At 44.1% G+C, this 15,635-nt stretch overlaps 1 protein-coding gene across 3 annotated transcripts in view; it reads left to right on the top strand.

Moving 5' to 3' along the window:
* Positions 1 to 15,635, top strand: part of LOC121614960 (microtubule cross-linking factor 1) — a 70,698-nt gene that overhangs the window by 29,566 nt on the left and 25,497 nt on the right. For 2 of the 3 annotated variants that reach the window (XM_041949067.1, XM_041949069.1), the window contains exons 4-7: positions 5,600 to 5,659; positions 6,243 to 7,631; positions 11,794 to 11,940; positions 14,848 to 14,949. In XM_041949067.1, coding sequence (XP_041805001.1) covers positions 5,600 to 5,659; positions 6,243 to 7,631; positions 11,794 to 11,940; positions 14,848 to 14,949 — 1,698 coding nt within the window. The remainder of the gene's footprint in view (positions 1 to 5,599; positions 5,660 to 6,242; positions 7,632 to 11,793; positions 11,941 to 14,847; positions 14,950 to 15,635) is intronic. The other variant, XM_041949068.1, reaches the window with a different exon arrangement.

Raw genomic sequence — 15,635 nt, 5'->3', positions numbered from 1 at the left:
TAGAATCAGAGACGTCAAAATAAAACCATCTTTAATGCAGTGCTATTTTAGGTCTGACCCTCAAAATCCTGTCTTAATTTAACCTTCATCTTACAAAGTAAAGCCAAAATCTTAACTCTAAGTCAGCCTCAATTTAAGATTAATCTAATCTTAACCCTCAACCATGATCGATACCATAAATGAGGCCTTTGAAGATGTTTGGCTGGAACTATCTCTCACAGGCACATCAGACTGGTAAGTGCGCATGCACACACACCATTAGCATTTCAGATGTCCGTCACGGGTGGCATGTGTGAGGCCACAAATGGTAAGAATGGGGATGTGAAAGAACGGAGGAGAGAAGAAAAGGAGGAGGGGGTGAATGAGGGAGGGATTAAAACCATGTTGAAAGGGGTGGGAGGTCCATGAAGGAGGTGCAGGAAGGCCAGAGAAATACAGACTGTCTGTCTGGCTGTCTGTCAGTCAGTCAGTCAGTCAGCACCTGGTTCATTCAGTCCCTGCAGGGTAACCACTGTGCAACTACAATCTGCTAATCCTGCAGCCTGGCAGAGGCCCAGGGGAGTAAAACCAGACGCACCAGTACTACAGCCAGCTCCCATACCAGCTGGAGCTGCCTGCCAGCCTGCATGACTGCATGACTGGCTGCCACTAACCCATGCTAACAGGCTCGCCAGAGGAGTGCATTCAGATGATGATGAAGAGAGATGTCTGCGTGTTTGTGCCTGTGTGCTTTTTTGGTGTGCACGAGTGCAATTGTGTGTTAAAGTGGAAGAAATACATCCACACAAAGAACAGGGACGCGTGTGTGTTAGTGTTAGTGTTAGTGTGTGTGTGTGTGTGTGTGTGTGTGTGTGTGTGTTGCAGAGAGAGGTTTTAGTTTTGCAACAAACACTCAGAGGCAGAGCTGCTCAGGAGGCAAATGTAATCTCACTGGCAGAGTCAAATTTCAGTATATGGAGCAGTGATCATGTACAGTATCCAGTACTGTTGTGCATTCAGGGCTGCAACTGAGTACACGATTATTTTCCTTATTGGCCAATCTATTTTTTCGACTCATTATTTGGTCCATAAAATGTGAAAAATGCTCCACATGTTATTAGTTTTTTTTAACTTTACGTATGTAAAATGTTTTATCATTTGAGCACATTGAAAATCAGTTTGATCATTTTTTATTCTATTTTGTATGTATTCACCAATAATATTGTGAGACGTATATTTGAAAAATATTTTATTATTATTACTGTTGTTTTATTGATCCCTAATATAATATAAATCTTCAAGGGGAACTCATTTTACATGTTAAAGTGTGTCCACATGCATTGTGGAGTAATACTGCCAATGTGGAAAAATATGCTTTTGTGTTAGTTGGGGCTAAAGACTACAAGAAATGTGCAGGTGTGAAGTTAGAAGGAAGTGAACTGACCAGACCTCTGTAGCCTGAGGTGTCGTTAGCCTCCGCTAGCATTAAGCACCTGAATCTAGGGCCGCTAAGCTACCTCACCTGGTAGAGTGTGCACCATGTACAAAGGCTGAGTCCTCAATACAGTGGCAAGGGTTTGATTCCAGCCTGGGCTCCTTGCTGTATATCAGCCCCCTCTCTCTCTCCAGCCCTTCCTGTCTCTCTCCTGTCACTGTCACTATAAAGCAGAAATGCCAAAAGTAATTGTGGGAAAAACAAAACACCTGAAGCTCAGAACTTACTGTCAGTGGAGCTGAATAATGTAGACGCCAGGTTTTGGTCCTTAAACATGTCCATCATGAGTCTGACAGTGGTATAGAAGTGGAAAGCTCAATCAGTAGAGTAACCTTTTCAAGGGCAATAAAGGGAAATAATAAAAATGGAATTGACACGCGTATTAACTGTTGGCGCCTCATCGTACAGTCGGTGTCAGAGTGCAGAGAGGGTAGTGATGACTCAGGAGGTTTACTGTGTAGCTTTAAGGTATGGAGAGATACACCATCTGTCACAGGGATCGACCCTGTAACCCTGCAGTTACGACCTCTCTGCCGCACTCTGTTGCTCTGTTTAGGTGACCTTGCTTTGTAAAGTGCTCGTCTTATTGATCCTGCACAGAGTGATTAGGATTGTGGGTGTATCTACTAAAAGTCAAGCCCACTTTCTCTTGTGTGCAGCTACAGCTGATGCTTGGTAGAGAACATGATATACTCGGAGCTCAGGCGGTTTTGGTCGTGATGATGATGACTTTTGCTGTGACTGACAATTAAAATCGGTGTCGCCATACTAATTAATAATCTAATTTCAACTATATCCACAGATTTTATGTGTTTGTGTCTGTCAGTCTATACAGTACTTTTATAAGCGCACTGAATCAGCTTCTTCTTTTAATTCTAATAATTTCTCTTGCATCATAAGAATACCAAACAGAGGATGTACTGGCATTTAATGATGAGTAGAAACCCATATTTAAAGGTCAGACTGAGTTTACAGTTACTTGCCACAGATCAGATCCCTGTCAAGTCCTCACTCTCTGATCACACTTGTTTCTCCGAGTCGCTAATTGACTTCTGTATACAGTAAACAGGGATCCCTGCTTGTGGCGGTCTGGGGTTCTGAGGAGCTTTGCACAAGATGCCGTCTAAGCCGCTGTCTCCCCGGAGAGATTAGCACTGTCACCCGGGCTGGGAATTAAACCACGACTGGTGGTGGAGATACTGACACAGACACAAAGCTGAGACTGGACCGGGGGGGAGGGGAGGAGAGCGAACTCAGAGGTGGATTCACATGTCTGATGTGGATAAATCAGTAAACCAGTCTGTCATCATCAAATGAAAAACAATTATAGCCTTGGAGAGGATTCCTGGGGATGAAGTGAGCAGGGGTGCAGTTTGCTGTGAGGTAAATGATGTCAGTGTGTCATCACTCTCTGTCATTTTGTCACTATGTGAGGTAACTAAAATAAATGTGGGAATAAATTAATCTTTTTATCTTCCTTTGAAGGGAAAACCAGACAGTTTGTGCCATGATGAGATCAAACATGTCCAACATACGATGTTATTGATGCTGGCCAAAAACCTCCATGTACTATCGACCTATCTGCATTCGGCTTGAAGCGTTGCTCCCTCGGAGTGCAGCACAGAGGGGGAGTTCGGATCAGACACAGAAACTTCAAAGGAGACTGAAGGAAACAAGAGGGCAGACGGAGAAGAAGCTTGAAGAAAATAAGAAATTCAGTGTTTTCCTCAATAACACGTTGATGAAAGACAAATCAGAAAATGTTGCTCATGAGCGAGTCCTTCGCAGGGAACTTAGTGGTGAAGGTCAGCAAAAGAAAGCTGTTTTCAGTCAATTTTATGTACCGTACATTTGATTCAGTGCCTCAAGGAAGTTATCATCAGAAACTCCAAGGTAAAATATGTCACAGAGCGTTGGCACAATGTTCAGTTCACAAGATGGGAGGCACGCTTCTCTTTCTGGCCACAGTATGGTTGTGTTCATGTTTTGGTGCTGTTTCTAAGTGGGCGCTGCTTTCCTGTCGCAAAGCCAGCGACTGAGTCAAGGTCCGTCCCTGCTCCGGGCAAAACAGGTTCTCCCTCACACTTTCCATCCATCTGGCCATGAATGATTCACACTGTCCGACTGGTCTATTTTGGCTGGCAGCGGCGCTCGTACAGGGAGGAGTATGATTTATACAAAATAGAGATGTGAGAGATTGAGAAGAAGACCATTGTAGCCTTAAACAGCAGCAGTGGAAACCCTGATGAATAATATTCTGTCCACATTTAACATTTATTTCTGGCGATTTGAGGAAAAATTGGAAGAAAAAAACAAAAAAAATCCAGAAACATTTCATTAAATGCATAAAAGTGCATTTAATGAAATTCAAATCTCAACATCCAAAATATGATCATGTAAAAACAAGAAATAGACTGTCTCTTGTCTGCTGGAGTAAAACCAAACGTCCCCTTTCATGCATGCATGTTCCTTTACGGTAATCTGATGGCAATTTAACATGTTTGTCTCATGTCTGAGTCACAACAGCAGTCGTTCGAGGTCAGACGAGAACATTTCCAGGACACTTCAGACACGCTGCAAGAATCGTGTCCTGTCACATTTACAGATATATTAACAGATGTTTTGATTTATAAACCAATCTCAATACTTAATGATAATCATATGTCGTCATGAAGAAATAATAAAAGTTCGTTTGCTTTGACTTTTCACTGTAGGTTGAAAATATTTGTGTCTTGGACTGTTGATCAGATAAATCAAGATATTTTAAGAAGCCAACAGACATTTTTCAGGCATTTTGCATTGTAGACTAAACAATTAATATAAACAATTACGTTAAAACCAGTCATTTGTCGCAGCCAATGTAAAATTCTCTCAAATGGTTCGTAGTTGTTGTGTTTAACAGAAGAGAGCACTGAAATATGTTTGTGACTTGGAGATCGGAAATATTAATATCAAGTTCTGCTTCCTAGAAAGGAGCCCGGCTTAACTGATGATCAGAACCTTTAAATAACTCTGCCAGGGCAGCAATCTGTTCCTGGAAAAAAGGTTCACACTTGAAAGCTGTGCACTCTGCATTTATAGAGGGGGATTTCTTCCTCTCCCCCGCTCTCATCCTGTCTTCATTTCCTCCCTCCGTCCTTTCACTCGGTGCCTGTCAATCTTTCCCCTGTCTTACGGAGCTGCAGCTGATGCTGAAAGAAAGTGCACAGACTTGATAAAAATGAATGATTGTATTAGTCGGTAAGGCTAAGCTGGCATGCAGAAGTCCCTGTTTTATCCGGGCTTTGCGTGCGATGCCTAGTATTAGCCACAGGACAGATTTCACCACTGGACAGACAGATGCTTCCCCCCAGAGCGTTGTGGAAGCACCATGTGTCGCTGAATCTGAGCCGGGATAAGACGTCTGTCACACTGAGCTCTGAACGGGGTCTAAAGCACCCTGGTGCATCTTTCGTCAAAAGACACGACCGAACATGCTCATCGTCTGCACTCTGGAGTTTTCCTCAACTTAGCACTGAGCAGAATTGCCTGAAGGGACGATTAACTTCACAACATGTAAATGTAAAATAACATGTGTGAGTGTCCATTCACTCTGCCCCTCAACCCGCTCGCAGTAAGACTGACATGGTAACCAGATGTTGGCCTTTGATACTAGCTATTACCATCACTATGTGCATAAATCAGACAGTAATTATGTCATGTGATCTGCAATCTGCATTACAGTAAATACTTCCTTATTAGACTTGCAGTAGCTTTGACCTGATGATGGAAATGTTATGTAAGATGTCCACATAGATTAATGTTCTTCTGGCCCTTTGCAGGGTCTGCTTCACATTAGGAGAGTTGGCCCACATGTTAGCAAACACATTTGTTCCACTGCATTGCTGTTATGCTGTACCATCATGACTGTGATTGTCAGTTATTGTGCATGCCTGGATAAACACTAGCATTACGATATAAGGAAAAGTCAATAGCATCTTAAAGTAGCAGAGATCCTCACTATTGAATTCACAAAGTGCGGTGTGTTGGTTTAAATATGTTTCCCTGCTGCAGCTCCACTGAATGTTGGAGGAAAATTTTAATATCAGTTAAATGTATATGATTTTTTTATTTGTTCTTTTACAGACTGCACTGAGGAGACGAGGGAGCAGGGAAACATTTAAAGACAAGAAGTCCATTAGTCAGGTAAAAACAATTCTAAAAATGTTTTTCTGTCCCTTTCCTCTTTTTATTATTGTCAACAAATTCTGTGAAAACATCAAAACCAACAACGAATCGGCCCTACTGACAAGTATTATATAAGCCTGAAACCATGAAACATAGTTTTTGTCCAAAAGCACATCAGTGAGCATCACTATTAAACTGAATGACTTGTTCATCTATAGAACACACACACTGTAGTTTTATTTATAGTCAATCCCGCATGCGGTGTCCTGCTGGTGTAAATAATCATTATGTGGATTACTCCGCTGCCGAAAATAGTCCCCAACAAATGCAATATTTACTCCTGTTTGAAAAATGTTTGCTTAAGACTACAGTGTCCAGCTGTTTATTAAGCCTTTTTTTTTTTTTAGAAGTTAAAGTACAAAGTTGTGACCCGTTATTTAAGATTTACATCTTCAGTAGGAAAAAATGTGCTTGGAGGTGCCACATTGTTGGTTTTGGTCTTTCTTGGGATTTGTTGACAATAACAATAAGTATAAAATATTACCATATTTATCCTTTAAAGTTTTTAATGGAGCCATCCTCATCTCTTTCACCCTGCTAGGAGGACAGTGCAGACCTCAGGTGCCAGCTCCAGTTTGCCAAGGAGGAGTCCAGCCTAATGAGAAAAAAGATGGCGAAGCTGGGCCGGGAGAAGGATGAACTGGAGCAGGAGCTGCAGAAGTACAAGTCAGTTTACGGGGACGTGGACAGTCCCCTACCCCTTGCCGAGTGCTCCGGTGGTGGTCCTCACACCACTCGAGAGGCTGAGCTGCGACTACGGCTCAAGCTGGTGGAGGAGGAGGCCAACATCCTGGGCAGAAAGATCGTGGAGCTGGAAGTGGAGAACCGCAGCCTGCGGGCGGAAAACGAAGACATCCGCTGTCAGTATGAAAGAGACTGCTTTGGGCGGGAACCCTTCTCCAGCATGCCCTCCTCGCCATACGGAGGCGATGCGCTGGAGTCGGCCAGTGAGCTGCGTCGCCATCTACAATTTGTGGAGGAGGAGGCTGAGCTGCTGCGCCGCTCCATCTCAGAGATTGAGGACCACAACAGGCAGCTGACATCTGAACTCAATCGCTTCAAGTTCGGCCCCAGCAGCAGCTCTGGGCTTGTTGGCGAGGAGGGTAGTGAGGGAGGATTATTCAAACCTGGTAATGGGGGGAACGGTAATGGCTCCAGCAGCGGGATGATGATGGAGGAGCTTAAATCAGCCAGGATGCAGATAAACGAGCTGAGTGGAAAGGTGATGAAGCTGCAGTACGAGAACCGAGTCCTCATGTCCAATGTCCAGCGCTGCGACCTGGCAGCGCACCTGGGCCTGCGCACCGGCAGCCCTCGAGACAGCGATGCAGAGAGTGATGCGGGCCGGCGAGAAGCAGCGGAGGACGAAGAGGCAGGGCGACTTCTTCTCCTCCACCCCAAAAGGGAGGGCCCTATTGGGGGCGAGAGTGACTCTGAAGATCTGTTTGAGAAGACAACAACCACCTCAGGGTTCGGAAGCATCAAACCCTCAGATGGCAGTGAGCTCAGCGCCACTGAACTGGCCAACCGCAGGAGGGAAGAACGGGAGTCATTCACCAACGTCAAACGTGAGGCGGAAAGGCTCGGGAAGACAGTGGACCGTCTGATCACAGACACTGACAGTCTGATCTTCGAGGGCAGGCTGCTGGTGACGACAGGAGAGAGCCTGGAAGGAGGGGCGGCGTCTGGAAACAAACCAGACACCCAAGTCCTGGACACCATCAACACTCGCATGAAGGCCTTCCGCACTGAGCTACACATCTTCGTAGAGAAGCTGGACCACATAGGGGAGGGGCTGAGAGAAAGGACAGACGACCTGTCACCCATGCCAAACCTCACAGAGTCCAGCAGCTTCCTGTCCACAGTCACCTCCATGTCCCGTGACTCTCCCATTGGCACCTTTGGAAGAGACCTGGTGACAGACTTCCAGGTGAGTTCAATTGACAGACTTTCTGCGACCTTTCAATTGTTCTTAAGGTGGCTTCTCTCTGTACATTTAGATGTTCTCCTTCTGTGGCTGCTATGTTCTTTTGCAAAAGAGAGAAATATCAATAATAACGGAGAAGGCCTGTCAGCCAGTTTGCCATGGTGGGGGAAAAAAATCAATACTTTTTCTTAAGACCATTGCAAACAGTATGTTCTTTTTAAATCTTGCATAAGAACATTGATTAGCATTCAACCTCAAAAGCATCCCACCTGGTTGTCCAGATAATATCATGTTGCAGGAAAGAAAAGATGGATGGATTCATTGCTTTAAAACAGCAGTACACAAAAATATACTCTCTGCAAAATCATGTGAAGTCGCAGCTACACATACAGATAGATGGCCCTGAAGCCCACTGGTGTGTTTGTAAAAGTGAGAATCAATTTAGGTTTGATTTAAAGGGCCCCAAGTGAGCAGTCGTTAGCAGACCATTTAAGGCCAAAATAAACTAAATGAGATCCAAAGTCAGCACTGTGTGCAAAAATCAGCTCTAATTAAAAACAGTGGCAGCGCCGTACATCTTTAGCAGAACACAAACTATCCGCAGCCTTGCCTTGTCAATGGGAATCTCATTAAGTTGTAGCCAAACATTAAGGATAAGTTCGGATTTTTTCAAGTCTGTCTGCATACAGCATTGGCATGCTCATATGTAAGTTAGAGAAATAGGGAAGAAAGTCCACAGTCCTCTGTAGCTGCTCCTCATCGTTGCTTGATGTTAGCGGCTCGTGGCTACATTGGCTGCTACTAGCATAGCACACCCGAAATCTCCGCCGCTGATCCGTCGGAGGTTGAGTTGCTTTGTGGGTATTGTGACAAGGAAGGAAACTGTTCATAGTAAGTTTGTAATGTTATAGGAGTGCACTGCTAAATCAGCCGAGTACTCGTTGAAAGTCAAGCTAACACAAGGCTTTAGTAATGCTGTCTTTGCCAAATTGTGTGGGTATCTTCCCTGTTAGTGTTTCCTTGGACAGTGTTTCCTTGCTGAGATGAGGTGGAGGGATGCGTCTTACCAGGACTGAGTTATTAGCTTAATTCAGCTGCTGAAGCCACACATGAAGCCACATTAACACATTAATTAAGACTGCATGTTTGCATAGAGCGAGGACTGTGGATGTTGTCACGCTACAAAAGGTGGGGGGGGGTTGTCATTTGTCAGATGGTAACACAGGTGTCCTAAGGGGAGTTGAGGGTGGACAGAAACCTCCTGTGGAGCAGAAGGGCAAAAGCTCGCCAGATCTTGATTTTCAGAATGAATCCAGATTGTAATCGGGGACTCCTGATCCTTCTGACTTTTTATTTTTTAAGCCAGAGGTGTCAGAAGAGGTACTGCAGGGATAACTGGCTTGTGGTCATAGCAGTGACACTTTTTGATTCCTTAGTGTGAACGACTTCACCAAGCATCATATTGGTCGCCCACCTGTAGGCAAAGTGAGTTGGGATAATAGACTTGAAAAAATCCGAACCCATCATTCAAAGCATCAAGAAGACATTCAGCATCAGCACAGGGTGACGTAGCAGGCCCGCCCCCCCCGCTCCAACACGAGCCACCCAGCTCTACCACACTGGCACCATCGCCACCGCCACCCCTCCTCCGACCCACCGCCACCAACATTGCTTCCTGCTGCTGCCACATTCACATCTGCATCTCCATGCACATCCTCATAGCCAGCAGCCCTGCCTGCCTCCTTCTCCCTGCACTCACTGTCTGCAGCTGCCCTGCTTCCAGTCAGCCAGGGTGCTTAGGAGGGTGCTTGAAAGGGTGCTTGGTGTGAATGGAGTAAGTACTAAAGGAGTTATGGCAGCTTCTTCCATTTGGCTCAATTCAAAGCTTTTCCTGACATAGCGAAATGTTGCATGATGAAGCTTGGTAAATATTTTTCTCTTTACAGCTTTGCTACACCATGCTATCATTCGTATGACTCATTATGACACATAAATGGTGTAGCTATTATGTTTGCTCAACATATCATCATGCACACACACAGACACACGTGGGATTGGCTACTCCATGGTGTTGCCAGGGAGACGAGCCATAAAAATGTGTGCACTGTCTAAAATAACCTTGGTTCAATAAAAAAAGAATCTAAACCAGAGTTGCATGGAGTTGTGTGAGCTGCCTGTGGAAGAACCTCTCTGGCTGGCATCCTGCTTTCTGTTCTTGTTATATTGCAGCTCAGTCAACTTGTCAACATACTGTGTACACTTCTCCGAAGCAGGTTCATTATCTCTGTGCTGCATGATCAGGGAGACATCTCGGATGTCTTTTCTAATCAGCCAGACTGTCGTGTGGAATAAAACAAACAGCTCTTCAAACATTTCTCTCTTGACGAACCTGATGTGCTTTGTAGAGATAATAGAGTGAAGCTGCCTCTATACTCATTCTATCCAATGACTTGTTTCTGCTTTACTCCTCTGCCTGTAGGACTCTCTGGTTAGTCTGGGTGAAGCTGGGTGGTTTAGTCAAAGCTAACCACTGTACTAACAACTCACACCTGCTCAAAGCAGTAGGCCTTTGTCCAGCAGAGTTGTTGAAGATGATCAAAGGTGTAGAATAGTGGAGTTTTAAATGTAAAAAGCTAAAGAGCAAAAACTGTCGCTGCAGCAGCAAAGAGTCGGCAATATGGTGAAGGTATATTTAATGCATCATAAGACATGTACAGAAGCGCATTCACCAGAAAAAAAAGTTGAGATGTGTTCTTGCAATTATTGCTTCAGAGTCCCGCAATATAAAACAATTTTGATCTCATAATTATTTTGTAAAATGTGAAAATGTTTTCTTGTTAGTATGACTTCCATATTTTGTAATTATAATGGTGCAGACGCTCTGGATCCGTTGACATGTGTCAGGTCATCTTCTGTGGGGAGCAGGCGATCCGGCCATGCAGTGCATGATGGATTTGGCGCGGCGAGTTGACAAAGGCTCGCGAAAGTCAGACCAAACTGTCAAATTAGGCAGTGCTAATAAAATATGAATCAGGATTCTGTTTCTGCATTTCCTGTTTCTCGCCTCAAATGTTCTCAGAAACATTTAGTAGTGTACTGTTTAGCTGTGATATGAGAAAGTTTGTGACCCGTCAACCATGTCGAACTGGCATATTATTACAATATTATGTTGATATATGTCAGATAAAGTTCAAAGGTGTGGCTCTTGTGATTATGAGATAAACATATTGTAAATGTGAGATAGTAGCTTCTAATAATTTCAAGGTGCTAAGTCATAATTACAAGAACATGCCTCCATGTTTTAACTCTGGTGAATGTTATACACTTCTGTAGATGCCTGTTTGGCACGATAGCATAAAGTTCCAGCTAGCGATGAAACATCCCCACATAAAGAAATAAAATGTGGGCACTGCTACTAGAATGGCGCTGTCTTAGAGCTCGACTGAAGCCTCAAATGCCTCCAGTGTATTTTCAATGCTGTAATGTCTGAAAACGTGAATCAATGTGCATCATAAAGGCTCAAGACGCAACTTTCTTTAGTTGACTGCTTCTCCAGCGCACACGGCTGTGCACCGGCATGTGTTGAAAACCTCTAGCGTGCTAGCCCTCGCTCTGCAGTTTGCCGTGGTATCTCTCAGCTGTTGGTTTGGACTCATGTATCCCTCATTGCATGCGCTTCATAACAAGTGTTTTGCATTCTTTTCCCCCCCGACTCCCTCTCTTTGTTCCTCTTTGTGTTCCCGCCAGATGTTTCAGCCCATGATTTTGTTCATCCTCATTCTCGTTCTCTTCTCATCTCTCTCATACGCCGTCATCTTTAAGTTGGTCTTTCTCTTTGCGCTTTTCTTCGTACTCTAGTCCGTTTGTTCTTCTCCACACCGTGTAGTCTGTTAGTTAATTTTTCCCCCTCTGCTTATATTCTTTACCCATTTTCTGTTTTATTTTTGTTTGTTTTCCCCCGCCCGCTTTCTTTCCTCGTCCCCTCACCCCGTTTGTTGTCTTCTGTCTGTTTTGTCCACAATCCACCTCACACATCTCCCCCGGTACCACCAACACCTGCACCCCTGTATCCTGCACCTGTCACCCATCCCCCTAACCCCTTACACCCACACCGTCCTCAACCCCCTTCCCTCCCCTCCCCTCCCCCACCCCACGTCACTCACAGTCCGGTCAGAGGGATGAGCTGGAGTGGCGTCTAGGACAGGAGCGAGGCGTGGAGCCCCAGAGCCAGAGCCAGGGTGGGGGCCAGGCCCAGAGCAGGGGAGCCACGGGACTCACTAGGTACCACAGGCCCCTGGCTTTAAGAGCAGAGGTCAGTGCCTCCTCCCTCCTCCATCTCCCTTCCACCTGTGGGACTGAGTTGACACCATGAGCCCCGTACACGGGCCTTCTGTCGATCTTGATTTTCTAATCATTTAAATTGATTCAAAGATAAATCTGGTGAGCGACTACTCCTTTCTTTCCCGTGGTGAGCTGTTGTGAAATACAGCTCTGCAGGGCCTGTAGACGCTCCAAAACTACCCACAGTGTCTCATTTTTAACTGTATGGGGTTTTTTATTTTGATTTTGCATCACGGTCAGACCTAAAATGAAATGGAGTGAATGTAGGTACAGAGTAAGAGTCATTAGACTGAAGATGAAAAAGCTTTGGAGCTTCTGGGTTTTGTCTTTGGAGTGTCTGTTGGCCTGAGAAGCAGTGCACCATGGCAAGAAATACTTAACTTTACAGTTTATTTGCTGAAGAAAAAATGAAAAAAAGATTAAAGAGTTTATCCGCTGTACAAATATATAACTATTTAAAGTCAAAATTACCCTAAAGAGCCTTCTCACATCTCAGCCACAACATATAAAGTGTTTCTGAGCACAGTGCACTATAAATTTGGCTGATTTTGAATTTCAGGGGATCAAAGGGTTTGTTACGATCAGAAGGCCGCTCAGTCCAGCATGTCTAGTGACACTCCAGCCACGGTCGCTTTTTGATGCTGAACACGATTTCACTTCATTCACTCACTCTACTTTCACACTAAATCTCCACTCCTACAGCCACTGATCTTTATTTTATTTACTCTTTTGGTTTCACATCATCTTATTGCTTTTTAAATTCGTACCATGTGCCCCTGGACATTTTGTGATTCAGTTACTCCTCTGAAGAAACCAGCAGAAAGTAGGTCGCAAAGTGCTCCAAAGTTAAGAGTTCTGACATTTTGGCTCATTTGTGTGTTATGAAAAATATAACTGCTGCCCTCTAAAACAGTCTGAGACCGCAGCCATGCACAGCTACAGTATATTGATCTATTAGGCGTGTGTGTGCACTGCAGTGCATCATGGCTGAGTCTGCACACAGTGCACTCTGTAGTGATGCCCTCTGGCAGCGGCTCATCACTGCCGGCTGCACTGTCATGACTCGACTCAGCAAATTAAACGTATGTAAAAGTGCAGCTTGCACAGAAGTGTCACAATACATTTTAAACAACACACACTGAGAAAATCAAAGAGGCGAGTGGCAACGCTGCCGCTGCACACATCAGCTCAGGTCTGTTAAATCCTCCGGTGACTCGGCTGTTTAATAAACCGGCTGTGTAATCGCAGGACACTGATTCATAATCGCTGCCTCATGCTTTGAGTTCATAGAGAAATTGCTCGCTGTTATGTAATGCAGAGTACTGGCAGCGGTGATGTGACACATTGCTCTTACAGTTACAGTTATAGCACTTTCGTGTGGATTTCTTTGTGTCCCTGTGCTTTCTGCCGCAGTGTAATCTGTGAGGTGAAATGAATGAATGGGAAAGCAGCTTGGATATGGCAGGATTAGCACTGCACTGTCGGCCTGTGTGATTTGCATTTGACATTGGGCTGACAGGGAGGTGAGCCAGGGTCAGTACACACTGAACAGCTCAACTTACTGTTGGAGGCTGCAGAACGCCAGCACGCAGGATAGACTAAAGAAATCGCATTATAAACCGCCGCAATTCCCAAATTGTCAGAGGCTGCGCTTTGAGTTTTTTTCATGAGGACACACAGCGACGTCTTCTAAACGAGTTGATGAAGAATCATTACATTCAAAACCATAAACATAAGCATCTCATTTCCCTATGAGCATTTTTTCACCTGCACTTCCTATTGTGGAAATAATACCTGTCAAGAGACAGCCAGTAATATTTTAGTAATGTTAATATTCTGGAGATAGAAGCCATGTTTTCGAGCTACAGTGAACTCGTCACATGTTTCGTCAGTTCATACATTCACAGTTTTTACAGTGACGGGATCATTTTGACCACCACAGTTACCTTTTGATAATTCAATGAAGGGTAGCCATTTCGAGAAATACACTTATTCTCTTTTTTGTCAAAAGTTAGATAAAAAAATCAACACCACTGTCATATTTCTGCCATCGGCAGCTAGTTTAGCTTAGCACAAAGGGTGAAAACAGCTATCTTAACTCTGTCCAAAGATAACAAAATGCATCTACTAGCTCCTATAAGGCTCACACATCGTGTCCTGTTTGTTTAATTTGTGTGATTATTGAGGGGGTCAGTTATGTGCCGAATTATTTATTTGGTCAGTGACTCCCTGGTGTCTCCACTGGTTGCCCAGCAACCTCACGGGGACATGGAGACTGCAGGAAGTTGTTGTTACACCTCAGTTTTTAGAGGTGTTGGTTGGCAGATTTTTGGCCAGAATCAGGTTAGCTGTTTCCCTCTGTTTCCAGTCTATGAACTAAGCTAAGCTAACCCGGCTGATGGCTCCAGCTTCATATTTAATGCACAGACATGAGAGTGCAGTCAATCAATTATATTTCCCAAAAAGTTGAGCTATAACTTTTGATATAGATTGATATACTTTCGTTTGAGGTTTGATCAAAAAGCTTTGATGTTGCCAGCTGAAGAAATATGTAATCAAGCTCAAAATGTGCAGCATTAAATTCTAATCATTCCCTGAGACGTGACAGAAGAGAAGGCATAATGGGTTTCTGCTTGTGAAAAAGTCAGATCTCATTTGAGGTTTTTCAGCCCCGCTTAGTGAATTTTTGTTTTACAGAGGAAATTAAAGCGAACAAATATAACCAAGCGAAATCATCTCATACACAAATCCTTGTGATTTAGTTTGATGATCAAATATAGCTTTACAGAGAGACAAACAGAACAATATTGAGTTATCAATATGTGATGCGATGTATCCAGAGTGTTGGTAAAGTAACGCTGTGCTGTTGTGGGTTCAGCTCCGGGACACGCCTGCGTCCGACATCCAGTTTCGCCTGGATCACGAACGAAGGCTGCGAGCGGCGGCGGAGGAGCGGGAGGCCGCCGTGTCACTGCCTCAGGTACAGCACTGCAGTCAGTCACGCCATGTTTGAAAAAGAACGCCGGTGTCACACCTCACCTGCTCGGATATAATTTTAATTAAGTGTCACCAGCAGAGAGGAGAGAAAGTTTTCAGCTTTAACGTCTCTACCTGACGGACGTCACGCTGTCTTCAGTGTGTCACGTGCAGTTTCCACTAAATCTCTTTTTGGTACTTGCAACATGCGAACCTGACTTCATTCACGTCAACATTCATAATATGATGACATCTACTGTTACAAATTCTACTTCTAATCTACATAAAAAGAGAAAAAATCTCTAGTTCTCGCTTCTCACGTGTTAATATTTTCCCAGTTTTCTTAATTTGCTGAATTTAAACAAAATATGCTTGGCTAGACTAAAAAAAGATATTTGAATATCTCAACTTAATTGACTTTTTGGACTAAAGTACAATAAACTCTATAAATGTGACATATCTGGACTAACTGGATGCTCACATATCAGTAACTTAAAGGATAACTTTCGTTTTTTACAACCTGGACCTTATTTCTAGCATTAAATACAACCATTTACTCACCCAGACAACTTTGGTGGCATTTGGAGTCGTTTTGAAGAAATTAGCCCCAGAGGAGCGGCGCGTATATCTGTATAATGCGAGTACTCGGGGCATCCATGCGCTGTGGATAACGGCATCATCCACGTCAGA

The sequence above is a fragment of the Chelmon rostratus genome, chromosome 12 (assembly GCF_017976325.1).
Source record: "Chelmon rostratus isolate fCheRos1 chromosome 12, fCheRos1.pri, whole genome shotgun sequence".
Classification (NCBI taxonomy): Eukaryota; Metazoa; Chordata; class Actinopteri; order Chaetodontiformes; family Chaetodontidae; genus Chelmon; species Chelmon rostratus.
Note: the sequence above shows the minus strand (reverse complement) of the source record. Positions and strands in the feature narration are given on the sequence as shown.